This window comes from Squalius cephalus, assembly GCF_949319135.1.
Source record: "Squalius cephalus genome assembly, chromosome: 10".
Classification (NCBI taxonomy): domain Eukaryota; kingdom Metazoa; phylum Chordata; class Actinopteri; order Cypriniformes; family Leuciscidae; genus Squalius; species Squalius cephalus.
In genome coordinates, this window is record NC_137131.1 from 31,406,149 (window position 1) to 31,425,420 (window position 19,272).

The 19,272-nt window shown below is 38.8% G+C and overlaps 1 protein-coding gene across 3 annotated transcripts; it reads left to right on the forward strand.

Annotated features, from left to right (window-relative positions):
* Positions 1-9,621: 9,621 nt before the first annotated feature.
* On the forward strand, positions 9,622-17,520 carry cacng1a (calcium channel, voltage-dependent, gamma subunit 1a). 3 transcript variants are annotated; one of them, XM_079883807.1, is made up of 5 exons: positions 9,622-10,119; positions 14,982-15,056; positions 15,429-15,566; positions 15,735-15,980; positions 17,413-17,520. In XM_079883807.1, the coding sequence occupies exons 1-4, from the start codon at positions 9,885-9,887 to the stop codon at positions 15,962-15,964; spliced, it is 678 nt and encodes a 225-aa protein (XP_079739933.1). In that variant the 5' UTR covers positions 9,622-9,884; the 3' UTR covers positions 15,965-15,980; positions 17,413-17,520. The 3 variants fall into 3 exon arrangements, with proteins under 3 accessions (XP_079739933.1, XP_079739932.1, XP_079739931.1); XM_079883806.1 differs by having other exon boundaries at positions 9,713-10,119; positions 16,255-17,520; XM_079883805.1 differs by having other exon boundaries at positions 9,713-10,119; positions 15,735-17,520.
* The last annotated feature ends 1,752 nt before the right edge of the window (positions 17,521-19,272 follow it).

Below are 19,272 nucleotides of genomic sequence, written 5' to 3' on the forward strand. Positions count from 1 at the left end.
TAGCGAAAGCGGTCATATAGGGATTGTCAAATTTTTTTTTTTTTTTTTTTCGTCACCTTACTGAATATTTCGTCAACGATACCAGGGACACCGAAGCACCGGGGAACATGAAATTTGGTGGGCATGTAGCCCCACTAGACTTCTAAGGAAAAATTTCGTTTGGTCCCCGGGGACCACTCCCCCCCCCCGCGCTGGGCCCCCCCAAACCCCAAAAAATGCAGTTTTTCCTAAATAACTACCTGAACCGTGGCACCGAGGATGAAGACATTTTTATGGTATGTTGGTCTACTAGACTTTTACGGAAAAATTTCGTTTGGTCCCCGGGGGCCACTCCCCCCCCCCCCCCCCCCCGCGCTGGGCCCCCCCAACCCCCCAAAAATGCAGTTTTTCCTAAATAACTACCTGAACCGTGGCACCGAGGATGAAGACATTTTTATGGTATGTTGGTCTACTAGACTTTTACGGAAAAATTTCGTTTGGTCCCCGGGGGCCACTCCCCCCCCCCCCGCGCTGGGGCCCCCGTAAATTTTTCGTCAACGATACCAGGGACACCGAAACACCGGGGAACATGAAATTTGGTGGGCATGTAGCCCCACTAGACTTCTACGGAAAAATTTCGTTTGGTCCCCGGGGGCCACTCCCCCCCCGCGCTGGGCCCCCCCAAACCCAAAAAAATGCAGTTTTTCCTAAATAACTACCTGAACCGTGGCACCGAGGATGAAGAAATTTTTATGGTATGTTGGTCTACTAGACTTTTACGGAAAAATTTCGTTTGGTCCCCGGGGGCCACTCCCCCCCCGCGCTGGGGCCCCCGTAAATTTTTCGTCAACGATACCAGGGACACCGAAGCACCGGGTAACATGAAATTTGGTGGGCATGTAGCCCCACTAGACTTCTAAGGAAAAATTTCGTTTGGTCCCTGGGGGCCACTCCCCCCCCGCGCTGGGCCCCCCCAAACCCCAAAAAATGCAGTTTTTCCTAAATAACTACCTGAACCGTGGCACCGAGGATGAAGAAATTTTTATGGTATGTTGGTCTACTAGACTTTTACGGAAAAATTTCGTTTAGTCCCCGGTGGCCACTTCCCCCCCCGCGCTGGGGCCCCCGTAAATTTTTCGTCAACGATACCAGGGACACCGAAACACCGGGGACCATGAAATTTGGTGGGCATGTAGCCCCACTAGACTTCTATGGAAAAATTTCGTTTGGTCCCCGGGGGCCACTCCCCCCCCCGCGCTGGGCCCCCCCAAACCCCAAAAAATGCAGTTTTTCCTAAATAACTACCTGAACCGTGGCACCGAGGATGAAGACATTTTTATGGTATGTTGGTCTACTAGACTTTTACGGAAAAATTTCGTTTGGTCCCCGGGGGCCACTCCCCCCCCCCGCGCTGGGGCCCCCGTAAATTTTTCGTCAACGATACCAGGGACACCGAAGCACCGGGGAACATGAAATTTGGTGGGCATGTAGCCCGAATAGACTTCTACGGAAAAATTTAGTTTGGTCCCCGGGGGCCACTCCCCCCCCCGCGCTGGGCCCCCCCAAACCCCAAAAAATGCAGTTTTTCCTAAATAACTACCTGAACCGTGGCACCGAGGATGAAGAAATTTTTATGGTATGTTGGTCTACTAGACTTTTACGGAAAAATTTCGTTTGGTCCCCGGGGGCCACTTCCCCCCTGCGCTGGGGCCCCCGTAAATTTTTCGTCAACGATACCAGGGACACCGAAACACCGGGGAACATGAAATTTGGTGGGCATGTAGCCCCACTAGACTTCTACGGAAAAATTCCGTTTGGTCCCCGGGGGCCACTCCCCCCCCCCCCCCCCCGCGCTGGGCCCCCCCAAACCCAAAAAAATGCAGTTTTTCCTAAATAACTACCTGAACCGTGGCACCGAGGATGAAGAAATTTTTATGGTATGTTGCTCTTAAGGGCCCACATCAACCTAGCCCATAATCACTCATTTGTGATTTGCGCCCCTCCCATAAAAAATGAAAATGCAATATTATTCTGCTTTAATCGCCCCTATCTTCAGTGGAGATGTTCAGAACTGCACCATATTTCATGTGTATGATTAACTTGACATCCTCTGGGGGTATCCTCTGCTAAGTTTCGTAGAATTTCATCCTTGGGGGGGTATAAAATAAATTCATTCATGTGCACATTTAGTGACTGTACACTCATCGGCCTGTAGATGGTGCTGTTGAGCGAAGGGTTGCTGGTTTAGGATGATACTGTCACACACACACATGCAGGAATACAAACAAACGCAAGCATGCACACACACTGACATCCACACGCACAGACACACACCCATACACACACATACAAATCCACATGCACAGACACACACACACAAACACACACGCGCACACATGTACGCACACATACATACACGCACAGACACACACACACACACACACAGACACACACATACACAAACACACACACATACACACACACACACACACACAGACAGACATGCACATACTACTACTTTTTTTAGGTATATACATAAACACGCAATACAGCCAAATTACTCCACGTCATTTATTTTTGTGGAAAGCCAGTGCAGGCCTGAGCGGCGGTCATATTTTGTACCGCGATGCGGTACATCTAGTTTTGTCTTGTTATCAGTTCTGTTCTTGTTATCTTGTTTAGCAGTTTTGTTTTGTCATTGGTTGTTTCTGTCATGTGCTTACCCATAGTCCTATATTTAAGCCCTCATGTTTGCCACATTTCTTTGTTGTGTATTGAAGGATGTTACACTGTTTCATGTTATTTTTTGTCTAGCTCATATGCTTTGTTTCACATCTTTGATTAAGTTTATTGTTTATGTTTATATTTTTGCATAATCACCATTGGAAATAAAACTGCAGTTAAGTTCTCCATTCCCTGATCTTCATTTACTTCATGCCATCAGCATAACAGAAAACACAACCAACCCACCATGAACCCAGCAGTTGCTTTACTACATCTACATAAGGAAATACTCCCATTGAGCATTACGTAGAGGAGTGTTGTGGACTGCTCTACCACGTGGGATTTAATGATGTGGATTTAAAAGACAGTAATCAGAATGGCTTAAACAACTTGTCGAACTACCTGATGCCTGAGAGCGATGTTCCAGCTCTAGCCGAGTATTGACTATGCCCCGTTGCATGGTTCCTCATTTATAGTGGGAATTGTGGATGAGGGACTTTGCAATTCCACAGTACCCATCACACCAGAATCTTCTTAAGTCAAGGCATGCCACCCCAGAGTCTTCTCACGTCAAGGATGCCACGCCAGATTACCAAGCCTGGTGGTCCCAGAGGTCCTTCCCCTGACTTTGGTTCTTCTGGTGATAGCGACTGCCATCTTAAGTCCAAGGAGGCTGTCCATGCCTTCTTTTACGGCCATGGAAGCCACCTGACCCTACAACGTCTCGTCCTCTGCTCCACAGTCCAGACCTGGCTCTGCTTCACGGTCCAGGTGCGCCACCATGCCACTTCATTGTTTGTTTAGTCAAACTCATAGTTCAAGTTTGTTTTGTTTCATGTCTTGTATTAAAGGGGACATATCATGCTAAATCCACTTTTTTAGCCCTTAAATGCATTTTGTTGTATATTTGGAGTGTTTAGAAGTACAGAAAAGTTGAAATTATTCTCTTCAGGTGCTTCGTTGATATCTTTATATTCTGTTTTGGCCTTATTTTTCAACCTGTTCCGATTTTTCTGTTATCTATGACGTTTTGTGAACTATTACGTCACAGTATTTGCAGCGGAACTGCCAAATAAGGACATTGACTTCCAGCCCAACACTTCGAGCAATCCGCCATTTTTATTTCTCGCTGCAATTTTGTAGTCCAAGCTAAAAGATGCAGAAGTTACGAGAGGGTAAGTTAAAATGTTCGGTTGTTGGATGTAGTAACCCACACGCTTCATTACACCGTCTAATGTAGATGAACTGCCGCACTTGTGACAGGGCGCATGTTTAACTGAAAGAACGAGCAGAGAGAGAGAGAGACCCGGTCGCGCGCACGCACTCTCTCTCTCTTCGGAGCCAGGCGAAAATGTAGCAAACAAGACACCGTCTCCAAACTAGACGCTGTCTTGCTCTCTCTCCTCGTATATTAATAAAAATAAATCGACATGGTGGTAAAAGGTCGGAAGACCAAAGTTTCATGTGTAAATACAGTAACACACCATTGCGATACATCCATATGAAGACGTTGTTCTGCAGGTTCGTCGTCTTCATTTTCATCTCGCTCCGGCTCCGACTCTGGCTCGAACATGTAAGGCTGGCTGGACAAGTCTTCCGTTGTTGACATTTTGTTAATAACGTGTGAATAAAAAGTTTCTGTGCCGCTAGATAATCGTATTTCTGCCATCAAACTACAAAAATGGCCGAACAGGGTGGAGTTGAACCTCTGCAACCTGGAGAGGGGGCGGGGTATGAAGTGTCTCAATTGTATTTAAAGAGACCGCACCAAAACGAGTTGCTCTCAGACGCACATCAGAAAAGGGGTAGAAAAGGGGCCTGTGGAGCTATAATAATGAGGAATTCAGACCCAAGCATTGCAGTTCCGCTTTATATAGACTACAAATGTATGATTTATATGTAAAAAGGAACGATTTAAAAGCATGATATGTCTCCTTTAAGTTGTTTGTTTTTGGATCATCACCATTGAAAATAAAGCTGTGCTTGGGTTATCTACACCCTCATCTTCGTCTACATAATGCCTGCGGTGTTAGTTTTCTTAAGAACGTTTTCTTAAGAACATCTTTTTAAGAATAAAATGACAGACTGTGTTTTTTCACTGTATGCTATCCTACTCATGAGGTTCCTTTGCCTTTTACAGCAATTTTACAATTTATGTTTTACAAATATAAAACTTTACATTGGTAAATCTTAATGTATTTGTCCATCTATTAACCCTTTAAGTCAGTGGTCTCAAACCGGTTCCACGGAGGGCCTAGTGTATGCAGGTTTTCTCTTTTACCTTGAACCAAACTGATTGAGTAGGTCACTAATTGGTTAAGATCTCCCCTCACCTGGTAGTCTAGGTCTTAATTGGGCACTAATTGAAGGGAAAGACCAAAAACCTGCATACACTAGGCCCTCCGTGGAACCGGTTTGAGAACTCTGCTTTAAGTAGCAAGCAGCACCTCAATCATTTTTTATCATGTATAATCATTTTGTGGTAACTGAATACATAAAGTGTGTGATGTATGTTAGTTTAAAGGTCCCGTTCTTCATGATCCCATGTTTCAAACTTTAGTTAGTGTGTAATGTTGTTGTTAGAGTATAAATAATATCTGTAAAATTATAAAGCTCAAAGTTCAATGCCAAGCGAGATATTTTATTTAACAGAAGTTGACTACAACGAACGGCTCGATTGGACTACACCCCTCTACTTCCTTCTTTAATGATGTCACTAGAACCGTAACCTCCGCCCACAGGAACACAGGCGTATTGATGGCGAAATGTCAACAGACGTGGTTGATGTTTATCTATAATCGGATACCGCAAAAGTTTAATTCGAAGTTGTTAGTTTGCTCTGTCCATTTCATCACGGACTGTTTTTCTAACCTGGGATAATATCAAGCAGGCTTCTCTCAGCGTTTCATAAGGGGGCAATTTCAACTATATTCCAGCAAGCGGTAAGTAGTGATTTACTATGGAAGTAGCGATCAACTTCACATCGTTTCTCTTAGTAGGATGAAAATAATCTTACTTAAACTGTGATTAATATACAGAAAGCGATCAAAGAACAATCCCTTTCCTATCGCCCAAGCTGTCAATCACACAGCGCGAGTTTTTCTGGACACTTTCCAAAACTCGTTATGAAACCAATGACGCTGTTACACTGCACAACGAAGCTCTTACTGTATTTATATACATCATGTTTGCATTGGTGAAATCATTAGTGAGAGTGCAGAAACTGCGTTGCAATGATAAGATCTTTCACGCGATCAACAGACTGTGATCTGCTCAATGCTCATCATCACTGCAACCTTTTATGTGATGGTAATAGATCTAAATACTTAAAAAACTTCTCACGATTCGTTAATCCAGATAGCTGTAATAGTAAAAACGTATAATAGCTGTAATAGTAAAAGTTTTCCAGATAGTTCCACATGTAATGCCAGATATTTCATATGCAAGCATGTCAGCCAATCACAGCAGAGGGCGTTTACACTGAAGTCTCACAGCAGACACGCCCCTTCAAACAGAGTGTTAAAACCAGGGAATGAAATCAGGCTAGGAAATATGCCTTTTATTTTATTTTTGATCTAAAAAACATACTAACATTATAAGGGCACCCCTGGAAACATTATAAAATAATAAAAATAATCCATGGAATGGGACCTTTAATGACATCAACTGTTATAGGAGGATTTGCTTGCTGGACAATAAAGCAGAAATAGTAATATTCTGCAGAATTGTTTATGTTGTTGCTTGTTTTAAAGCAACACTAAGTAACATTTTTTACCTTAAAATAATGTTTCCAAAATGGTTTCAGTGGTTCATCAAGTCGTAACAGGGTGAAAGGCACTGGATTCGCTTTGCAGCCATATATCTGCTATAACCTCGCTATGCAAGTTTGCCAAACCGGGTCGTGTTTCTGTAGTTCGAATGAGATATAAGAAAACTACAAATTTGACTTGCTATACATCAAGCGTTACAATAGTCATTATTTAGTTTTTCTTCGTTTCTGATGTCACAATACATCATGCTTTCATAAAATCATGCAACATACTCTACCTTGTCTGTGGACATCGTTCATTCAAAGCCGGTGCTGGATAAACAGCGAGCGTGTGTGCGATGGTAGGCTGCGGTAGGCTAAATTATTTACGACAGCGGTAATGGACAATTCCGCTTCCAACCTGTAGGGCGACCGAAGAGGAAAAGTTCCTTAGTGTTGCTTTAAAGGAGAACTCCTGTCAAATTTAACATTGAGCTCATTTTTTTTGTCAATTTGGAGTGCTGTCAGTACAGAGAACAACGACAAAGATCGGTGTTGCCTACACCGTGTTATCCTCTTTTTAAAATTTGCACCCTGTTGACTTCAATGGGGCAAGTTTTAAACCTGCTTTTAGCCTCTTAACATCCTTGATGTGTCATTACAAGTGCCCAGCCATGTGAGTGATTCCTTCAGAGTTTTCAGTAGTCGATTGTCGAGTTCACGTGCGTGATAACCTATGCGCGTGAACTCGACAATCGACTACTGTGGACTTTGACCGAAAACAGGATGTAAATACAGGTATGTGCGCTGACTGAAATAACATCATTTTTATTCATATCTTTCACATCTACTGCAGTCAGATTCACCGCGTTCACTCTGAAGGAATCACTCACAATGGCTGGGCACTTGTAATGACACATTAAGGATGTTAAGAGGCTAAAAGCAGGTTTAAAACTTGCCCCATTGAAGTCAACAGGGTGCATATTTTAAAAAGAGGATAACACGGTGTAGGCAACACCGATTTTTGTCGTTGTTCTCTGTACTGACAGCCAGTGGCGTTTTCTTGCGGAGGCCAAGGGAAGCCAGGCTTCCTCACTTTTTCAGAATATAATCGTCATTTAATAAACACTTTTGTTCTCACAGTTTACGTAATCCTTCTGTCATCTCCTCATCGTCTCTCTTCATTCATTACTGAGCGTTTTATGATGTGTAAAACAGCGCCCCTATAAAAGTGACATGGTGAATGAGCGTTGAAAACATGGTACTGCACCCTGTGTCTGTGAGGAGGCCAGGCTGAGTTGGCATCCCTTGATAGAAAAAAAAAAGAATGATTAACCAATCAGGTGACGCTATTGTCACGACACTGCTCCCCTGTGATTGGTCAGGACAGTGTCAAGGGAAGCCATGAACTTGTTGGCATCAGGCCAATCACATCACGTTATCATCGTCAATGAATGAATGAATGAAATAGCGGAAGATTTGTGGATTTGTGTTGACATCTTGTTTAGCTAGTTAGCTAAAATTATTAATTGTAATTATGGAGGGTGGAGATTTGGAGTATTTGATAAAAAAATCTTTTACTAAACTGCCTCTACAGCAGCAACTCAGTTTAAGAGGACTGACTGTGTGTGTGTGTGTGTGTGTGTGTGTGTGTGTGTGTGTGTGTGTGTGTGTGAGAGAGAGCGCATCTGGTCTGAACTGCCCATTTAGCGATGTGTTATTTTTTTAATGTGATTACAGTTCGTTTCTTGCGTGCTTTGATTAAGCAGCATGTGAGTGCACTTTGTTGTTTATTGTTGTGATTGTTTGTGAATAACCACTATTGTATATCCTTACATGAGCGTCACACCGATTTAAGGGTGTATTAAATGAAAAAGGTTATCTTCTTGTTGCTTACCGTTGGCGTTTCCTATCTGCGAATGTTTTAATAAAAAACACCATGAAAGATGTTTAAGAGGACTGACTGTGTGTGTGTGTGTGTGTGTGTGTGTGTGTGAGAGAGAGAGAGAGAGAGAGAGAGAGAGAGAGAGAGAGAGAGAGAGAGAGAGAGAGAGAGAGTGAGTCCGTGCTCGAGTGTAACAAGCGTAAGTCCCGGTAAGATGATGCTGGGCGCTCTAATAGTTCATCCAAATAGCAACATATAAATGGTAACGTATGATTTTCTGCCCCCACCCCTTAAAACACACAGCTTAGAGGTTGTGTCTTAATTGGCTTCCTCAGAAATTTTCCCCACGCCACGCCACTGCTGACAGCACTCCAAATTGACAAAAAAATGGAGTTCGGAGTTCTCCTTTAAGTGTTATCACAATGTATTATTCAAAAAAGAGACTGCAACATAGAAGTTGTTATTTGTTATTTAAAATGTTATTTTTCAACACACAATGTCCACTAATTTCAATAAAATTTGGTTTTATATCCGTATATGGTACTAAATGGTATGGTTCTACTATCTGATACCAAAGGTACTACAACAGTACCCTCACTAATCCCAGAAATATCTCAAAACAGAAACAAAAAAGCTTCTCAACAGTTTTTCTGTTATTTTATATAATAAAGGCCTAAAAAGCATATAGGCTAATACTGCCCTAGTTACCTGCAAATGCAGAATGTTCCCCAAGTGTTATTGTATTGTTTTAATTTGGTTTAGTTTTTTGTGAACCAATTTTTAAGGTCCCAAGAACATTCTTTTTAAGTTTTGTTTTAAAATTGCACACTTCCACCAAGCTCTCCCTCTCCATCTCCACTCTGTGTCCAAATATGCCTACTCCATAAAAAAATAAACAAAATAACATAATGTTATCTGAGTAGCATGTCTGAATTCATAGTATTCATAAAACAGTAGATGAAAAGTACCCTGGTTCAAACTGCCTTGAGAATGCGTCTGGCCATTTATAACAGTTTTTCTCTTTGGAACAAAGGACAGAATCAATTCATCAGTTGTCCTACATTTATTAGATGCTTCAGTGATCACTTTAATAAAATTTGTTAACAGTTTATAACAACTAACAATATAACTCACGTTATATTCAATCCCACTTACACCTAATGCTTAATTCTGCTTGTCATGGAATAGACACGCCCTAGTTATCACAGATGGTTATCTGATATGTCAACAGCCAGACATTAGACTCACAGCACACATTTATAGAAGCCCAACGTATCCCCCACATACCTCTTGTGAGACAAGCCAGTTTGGTCATCAACTTTCCTGATGAGCCTCAACAGCTGCGACTTGAGTCTGGCCTCAGCATAAATACTAGGGCACTGCCATTTAGCCTCTTTTATCCATGCACAAGCACAGTTCTGCACTGAGCCTTTAAGAATCAAGTCTCTGTAATACACTGTCCAGATATTCAGTGATTACTTCACTGAAATAATTTTTCTCGTGTCATTTTTCATTTTATTTGTCTATTAGCATTGGATACCGGACACAATGAAGAAGGAAACCAAGACAAAAATCTTGTTTTTTGTAATATTGGTGGGCTCAGTGTCCATGTTTACAGCGGTGGTGACAGACCACTGGGCTGTGTTGAGTCCTCGAGTGGAGAACGTAAACACAACATGTGAGGCAGCCCACTTCGGCCTTTGGAGACTCTGTAAGAAATACATCTATATTGAGGATGAAGAATTTGTTGGTAAAAGCTGTGGACCTATCAGCTTACCGGGGGGTAAGTGACAAAGTGAGAAATGTTGATCAGATAAACAGGCCTTTCTGAATCTCTGGCTCAATATCCTATAAAGTCTCTGCATAATGATTGTTTAATAGTTTTATTTTCTTTTTCTTTGTATTCATGCACTAAATGAGGTGAAAATTTTTAAAGCATGGAAGCTAGTGAAAGTAAATATCGATGGTTTAAAATCAACACGTCTTCGGAGGTTAAATGTTGGAGAGCATGTCTTAACATAGACTCAAAATGTGTTTTACTCCTCCTGAACATAGTATATGTGCAGGATTTAAGGTGAATTGCTTCAAGCTGAATTTTCCATAATCAAAACTCAGTCACAGTTAAGTACTGAAGTCTGTCTCTAATTAGATCAGGCAATTATTATAATATTATAATATTATAATTATAATAATCTGGTATTATTATTTTATTTGGTACATATAGTCCCTACCCTCAGATCTGTAAAGTATTAAATCGATTTTTTTATTTTACAACACAGTGTAAGCAGTTTTGTAACCAAAGCAGTATATAAATATGAATATAAAAATATAAATAATTAATTACATATTTTAATTCTTTGTATTAATTACCTAATAAGGATCTGTTTTATATGATATTACATAACAATGTTTGTGAATGTTATTAATGTAAATGATTAACTAATTATTTACTGGTACACAATAATTATACAGGATTTATGCAGGATCTGCACAGGATTAGGGTTGACATGTAAGATCTGCACAGGATTAGGGTTGTTACTCATTATCTTAAAAAATGTTGCTCTAAAGGTCTGTTTTTTTTACATGGCTGAAAATAGTTTTGTTGACAAACATCAACTGTTTTTTAAGTACGATTATTTATTTATTTGTTTATTTATTTTATAAAATGAATGTAATTTTTTTTATTATAAAATAATGTATGAAAAGGCACATATATCCATTTCCCTAGCATATGGAAAGTCCTTTACACATTAGACATGGACAGTTGGGTACAACGGGGCTAAGGCACTTCTTAAGGCACACCTTAAGAAAATTGTGCTTTTCACTACTCCCATAGTGTATGATTGCAGAAAAAATATGTATGTTTTTATTGACAATTTATGGAGCAACTGATTTTGCGTAAAAATAAATCATAAAAGTGGTTTGGCCTTTTACCCCACTCACATGGTTCAAAACAGTCACTTTATCAAAGTTTGTACTATTTTCTGTTTATTTTGATAGATAAAATAATTCCTTTTTGTTCAATAAATATACTACCATTAAATTATGTTCATTTTAAAAATACAGAAACAAAATTATTTTTTTTTAAAAAGTAAAGATTCTGCAAGTATTGAATGAGATCCCATAATAAAATAATATAGCTTTACAGTCGTAATAAATAAATAAATAAATAAATAGGATATTTTATTATATGATATGATTAATATCATATTTTTAAATATTGTAAGGAGGTTAAATGTTGTGGGAAGAAGGAGGCGGGAACCAAAATGAAAGTAAAAGACAGCAGCCCCTCACGGATGACTGCTGTCACAATAAAACAAAACAAAACACAACACAAGTTCAGGCCTGTCCTCTCTCGATCTCCACTGCCGTCGCTCCCCCTTTATGCTTCCGCTCCTCCGTGAGAGATACGAGACTGGTGCGTCGCAGGTGTCGCTCATCAATCACGCCACCGGCCTCGTGCCGCTCTCTCACGGCCCTCGGCCTCGTCTTGCTCGCCACAATGATGGTTTCATTATAACTTTGATATTTGTTATTTACCATCTGAATCTAACCATGTCATGTAAACAAATGGAAAAGTCAGCCAGCATTTTGTTATCATGTTAATTATTGTGCCTTTCACCCCAACAGCAGGGGCGCCTTTTTGCAATAATTTTTAGCGATTCTCATTTGCTACTTAAATCTACAACATTTTAAAGAACGTTAAATATATAACATTTTAAAGAACGTTAAATAGCCTATTATATCAATTTAGCACAGAATCAACTTTGCCCTGCTGCCCACAATCGCATCAAGGATGTCCACAGGCATTTTGAAAAGCGGATGTTTAGGAAAGTCCTGCGGCATGTTTTTGTGCCATCTAGTGGTTTAGAGGAGAATAAAATCAAATGCGCCTTTTACCCCGGTGCGCCTTTAACCCTGTTGTACCCTACTGTTTAAAAACCACCTTAAATAATTTGATAATTGAGTTTGTAAAAAAAAAAAGAGTCAAAAAAAGTCTTCCTAGAGAGTTCCTAGCTGTAATCTATAGGCAAAGGGTGACTACTTTGAAGATGACAAAATATAGAAATTTGGATATAGAAATATAGAAGATACAATTTCTTTATTAAACAATTGTCATTTCTACATCATTCCCATAACTCCATGTGTTATATTAATTTTATTTTATTTGAATGACTTTACTATTCTGTAGAAAATAGTATATAATAGTAGAAAACTATCAATAATAAATAATGATTAGGCATATCCAAACCTTTGACTGAGTGTATATATTGTTCACAAAAATTGGTGTAGTACAAATAGAAGGGAAAGAGACATGCCATCCTCCAGTCACACATTTTACTTGACACACTTGACACCAGCCTAAATTTCAAGCAATATTTGACGACTAATCATTTTAATCGAAAGGTATGAATAATTGTGTCTAAACTCCCTTCCTCCTTCCAAATGCGTATCCACTGTAATTATAAAACCAAGAGATAATCAGAGGTTTTCAGAATGTCTTCGAAGAGAGTCCTATATCCATCTATCCCTTAGTCAGGCCCATGGCTTGTCGGCAAATCTACTGGGAATTCCCTGTCTGTGGAACTTGTTTTAGGTGCTATGACAGCTCTTGCATGGAGATCACTGCTAAGCACTTTATTTTCACTTTTCTTAAATTTTACTTAATATAAATGCTTCTCCGAGCTGAGATGTGATGGGAAAAGGAAAAAAGGAAGAAAGTATGAGAAAGGTCGATTCGAACTTGCGTCGGTCATGTAAAAAGCTTAGTCCACTATCTTTACTCTTTCACTGTTACAAGACAGATTTGTTTTGCGATTTAATTTAATTTAATTTATTTTATTCAGCCTCTCTGAGCCGATATGCAACGGGGATGGTGGATTTGCACATGTTTCAGTCTTGTCAAAATCTATATTCACTATCCTTACTGTTCACTGCTTCAGTTTCTTTTTCAATTTTGTTGTCTCAACCAGAAAATGGTGGGTGGATGTAGTGCAAATATCTTTTATCAACAAGGCTAATTTATGTAAATAGACATTCTGAAAAATAATTTTGACCCCAAACTCTGCTTGATTTCAAATCCGTTTAAGACATGTTTCCAAATGATAAAAAATTGTTTAATCAGAAAGTCTATAAAATGAGGTTTAATTTAACCAATTGATTGTTTTTAACACATGACAAAACATACCCAGCTGTGTGAGTACGTGTGTGACTGGTAAAATCTATAATTAGGCTGTGTAAATAGTCAGCTGTCCCAAGATGGGAGACACTCTTAATTTAAGAGTGGTACAATTCCATTTCTGTGACTGACGGTCACATCTGAGAGAACGGTTTGACCTATTGACTCTCAAATAATACCCCTCCGACTGTGGCCCATATCATTAAAATTATTAAAACTTATGGTAACAGTCACATGTTTTTGAGAACATATCAAGATTTGGTGTCACTAACAACAGACAGGTGGATTTGACTTAAAATGACAGAATTACTTTGGAAACATACAATCACATCTGCTGTATGACATGCCATTATACAGTCCATTACTTTTAACATAGATCCATGACAGTTTCAGGGAGTATGTAATGAATATTAGGAAGGAGACTGCAACATTGTAGTATCAAATTTGTTCTGTCATATTAAAAAACTATAGACATAAATTATCTTGGACATTTATGCTTCTGAGAGGCAGTTTTTAGCCACTCAACTTCATTGCCAGACATTGCATGAATACAAGGCACATGATTCATTTAATACTGCTTGTATATTTGGCACTCAATGAAAGGGTAGCTCTACATGCAACTCAGAACTATAGCAATATAGTTGTGAAACCAGACCTCATCAGTCATTTCTGTAAATAAAACAATGCAATTCCAGGTAAACAACACCAGGTTGCAATATTTTCTCCCTTTTTCAAATAGTGAATATTGCTAATATTGCTATGCTTTGATTCAACAGTCTATGTCATTCTAGCAGCCTCATGAAGCCAACTCTGAGTCGTTTACAGTTGTCAAAATAACTCAACATATATATTTAGCTGCTCGTGAAATAAATAAAAAAAAACCTTTGCAGTTGACACTTAAGGCAACAGGCAACTCACAAGAATTATTGTGAGGGTATGAATAAACTCAGTCTTAGCCTATAATACACATATGTGACCCTGGATCACAAAACCAGTCACAAGTCGCACGGGTATATTTGTGGCAATAGCCAACAATACATTGTATAGGTCAAAATTATCGCTTTTACTTTTATGCCAAAATCATTAGGATATTAAGTAAAGATCATGTTCCAAGAAGATATTTTAGATAACTTTATCTTTTAGATAAGATAGATAACTTTTAAAGGCGATTTTCTCAATGTTTCGATTTTTTTGCACCCTCAGATTCCAGATTTTCAGTAGTTGTATCTCGGCCAAATATTGTCCTATCCAAGCAAACCATACATCAATGGAAAGCTTATTTATTCAGCTTTAGGGTGATGTATACATCTCAAGTTCAAAAAATGGATCCATGTGACTGGTTTTGTGGTCCAAGGTCACATATCATCAATAGTAGCTGGCGAAAGGAAAATACATTTCCCCTTGAACATTCTTACATGGGGTTTCATTCAAATGTATAATTTAAATCAATTTTTTTTTTCTCTCAGAAATCAACTGCTCTTACTTCAGACACTTCACACCAGGGGAAGATTCTGAAATCTTTGAAGTTAAAACTCAGAGAGGTAAGTTCATAGTCAAATCAATTCAAGCCTGGACTGACTTTATACTGTATTGGTTGGAGAATGCTTTTGTGCACCATTATTTTCTTCTGCGGCATGTACTGTAAGGGTGAAGCAGTGGAAGGAACATATAATGAAGGATGAAATAAGAAAGAATGAAGTGGAAGAATCATAGTGGACAGTTACCCTGTTTTTGGAGGAAATACAAGAGTGTGCAGAGTATAGATACTTTTTATAGAGGCATCTAGGGAAATAGTTCTGAAGCATGAGTCATATCATATTTGAAAGTCATTGTCATTGACATTTGATTCACAATGTCACACTTGAGTCATACTTTAAAATAGACATGGTGCTCTTTCTGATTTCTCTACTCAGAATACAACATCTCAGCAGCAGCCATAGCCCTCTTCAGTCTGCTCTTCATGATTCTGGGCACATTGTGTGTGTTGGGTTCCCTCAGAAAGGGAAAGGACTATCTGTACAAGCCTGCTGGCATGTTCTTTGCTTTTGCTGGTAAGATGGAACATCTAATCACAGCTTAATTTGCCTTACCTGAAACAAAACTATAGACAGACAGCCAGATAGATAAACATTCATTTTCTAGATTCCACATCTTTTTTATATTCATGGAAAAGCTATAGAGAAATCTTTAATAATATCTTTTCATATTTTTGTACTCAGGTCTGTGTGCCATCATCTCAGTAGAGGTAATGCGTCAGTCAGTCAAAAGGATGATAGAAAGCGAGGAAACTATCTGGATCGAGTATTACTATTCTTGGTCTTTTGCTTGTGCGTGCACGGGTTTTGTCCTGCTTCTCCTCAGTGGAATTGGTCTACTGCTCGTCTCCATGCCACAGATACCAAGAAATCCATGGGAAACCTGCACGGACGCTGAGCCTGAACAGATATAGAGCAATAATGCAGCAGGTAAACCATTGGCTCACAATATACTTAGACCTCTTTGATACAAAGTGAGATCAATTTGACTGGCACTGAACAATATAGGTGTGTAAGACCAAAATCATGCCAGCAAGTAGCCAAGCTTTTCAATCTTTATAGTATTAATTTCTATATATGTAACATTTCAACAGCATAAAGTGTAAAATCTTTAAATGTAATATGAAGAGTGCAGCTGTCTTTATGAAACTGGAATTTTTGTGTAACAATTCTGTACATAAACTTTCCCTGTATGTCTGTTTAGGACACTGGAATGGTTTAAATGGAGAAGGGTTGGAGAACAATTGTGATTGCAAGGGCTGAAGTGTTTATTAACACCTGGTTAACATATTCGAAAGATGATGTATTTGGAAAGTTCATCTGCACAAATTTGCAGATGGGGAGTATTAAGAAAATAATAAATCTCAATATTCAGTGGTGTGTAATGCCACAAAATTTTGCTCCAGAAAGCATTATTCACATCCTGTAAATGGGTTTAGTATGTTTTTTTATTTTTTTTAAAATTTTTTTCAGATGTGTGAATGCTACTTTAGTTTTGTGTAAATCTAATTTTAATAATAATTTTAACAATAATTATCTTTTGCCTTGGGTACAGAGTTGCTCTCAACTGCCCTGAGCAGAATTTAAATGTTTGGTCTGCTGTGCTTACTGAATGATTGGCCAGACATTTTGGAATATTGTCAGATCTTGCAGGTGCAAAGAAAAATGGCATCAATTTCACCCTTATGTGAAGGAGTAAAATTACTCTTAGACTTTCCAAGTCTACAGCTTCCTGAAATGCACCCACAAACTGTGTTTACATGCTTGAAATGGATAGGTGTTCGGATAGATTTATGAGATTGTGTAAAATTTGTTTCAAATTTTAAGAGAGAAATGCCCAGTATGATTAAAACATATATTAACATTAATTAATATATTAACTACAAATTTTAATTCACAAGGCTTTGTGACATTAATTTAAATTTTACAGAACATTCTAATTTGCTAATTTGCTTATTAGGTCTTATTATAAAGTTGGCTGCTGGATTTTGAATGTGGGGTTCACTGTCACTGTCACAGTCACAGTCACACTTCCTAAACAAACACCAATGTGGTGTAGGAGCCATAGCCTTGTGGGCAGCACTCCAACATCTAGTAATACATCCTTTTGGGTAACCCAAGTTCAAGTCACTGATTCCTGATCATGTTCCCCTCTCTCCTCTCCTCTCCCTTCATGTCATATCTATAATAAAGACCAACAATATAATAATAATAATAATAATAAAAAAAAAAATCTTGGTGTTTTTCTGTTTGTGGTGGCAGTTAAAAGTCTTTAAAAGTCATTTACTGAGGCAGATACTTAAAAATGCAATGTCACCGTGAATACTTTGTATTTATTCATTTTGTTGTTGTTTGCATGCAGAACAAGAGGCCATGGATATTTGGATCGTGTTATGCTACCCAACAGAATTTATGTATTTCTGATATTACACCCATATGCCATGTATTTCTAATAAAAAGAATAGGCTAACTCCTGTGTTCATGCCAACATTTATTTTGCCTCTGTTATTGTGTGATTCATTAAAAAAATGGCCTAAATAAGATTTAGAGTCACAACATTGATTTAATTTACACCATGCACCAGAGGTTTTGATATTCCGGTTTTCTAATTATTTTTAATATTTATATACCACTGTATGAATTTTATGTATGGAGGTGGATGGTGGAGGGATCTCCAACTGTTTGTTTAAAAATGGGCCTCTGGTTATGAACGCGAGATCATTCATTCTCATGAGAGATGCACAATGCACCACATCAGTTGTCTCAGCTGCAGATATATCTTTTCAAGGGTACTGCTGTTATATTTTTATGTAACACCTCAGGGAATTCATTAGATAGAGACATCAAGACTCTAGAGAAATCATTTCTGGGTTCCTTTTAAGCTTGCAGGATGCCAGCTGGACAATGCTGAAGTAGGTACAGAAGCAGACTGTACCTTTAACACAGGGGTGTCCAAACTCTGTCCTGGAGGGCCACTGTCATGCAGAGTTGAGCTCCAACTTGCCTCAACACACCTGCCTGGAAGTTTCTTGTATGCCTAGTAAGACCTTGATTAGCTGTTCATGTGTGTTTAATTAGGGTTGGAGCTAAACATTGCAGGACCGTGGCCGTCCAGGAGTAGGTTTCAACACTCCTACTTTAGAGCTTGAAGATTACCTCTATTGACAGAACCTACACACATTATCATTCCATTATAGCCTACAGACACAGCCATCATTTAATTAAAATTAAAATATAATTATAATTTTAAAGTGGCAATTATCATTGGTGGTTGTTGTTAGGCTACAGTATAAGAACATCTTTAGCCATTTATATTTCAAATTAGCTGCACAACATCTGGATCTCTCCCATGTTTAAACACAGTGCATGGATTATTAATGAGTGATAAGGATGCTAGGGATGTACAATATTGAGTCCAATTTGTGTACCTGTCTTGACACTATAAGGCCAAGGCAAGGCAAGTTTATTTATATAGCACATTTAATACACTATGGCAATTCAAAGTGCTTTACAGAAAGGAATTAAAATAATCGCAAAATAAAATCAGTTTTTAGAAATTAAAAGAGATATGATACAGTTATAAAATGAATTAAACGAGTAAAAAGATGATACATAGATTCAGTATCATTTCTCATCTCGCTAAACACTGGTTTATCATATTTTTCACAACTCCCAGTTTTACTCTGAGATTTTCCCATGGTGATTAAACTGTGTCTGTGGTGTTATTTTGGCGCCTAAGAAATCTATTGGACTTCTCCGATGGACCCAATTTCCCCCTAAAATCGGACAGGAGGAGCTCTAGGACTCTAATTACAAATCAGACTCACTACTCCACCACAGACCCAGGTCATCAGCATGGTTTCATCTCTCAAGTTCCCCAATTAAGTTATGTTTGTCTCAACCAATTCTTTGTGCCGTTTGAGTTCAGTTTAGAATCAAAAGGAGGAATACAGTGCAATCAGTCGGACATACAGTGGATACAGTTATAAAAAGAATTAAAAGAGTAATAAGATTATACATAAATAAACTTCTCATAAATAAACTTGTCATCTGGCAAAATAACTGGTGTATCATATTTTGCACAGCTGCTTACTGTGAGATTTTCCCATGTGGATTGTACTGTCTCTGTGGTGTTCTTTCGTGCCTAAAAAATCTATTGGACGTCTCCAATAGACCCAATTTTTCCCTAAAATCGGACAGGAGGAGTTCTGGGACTGACTCA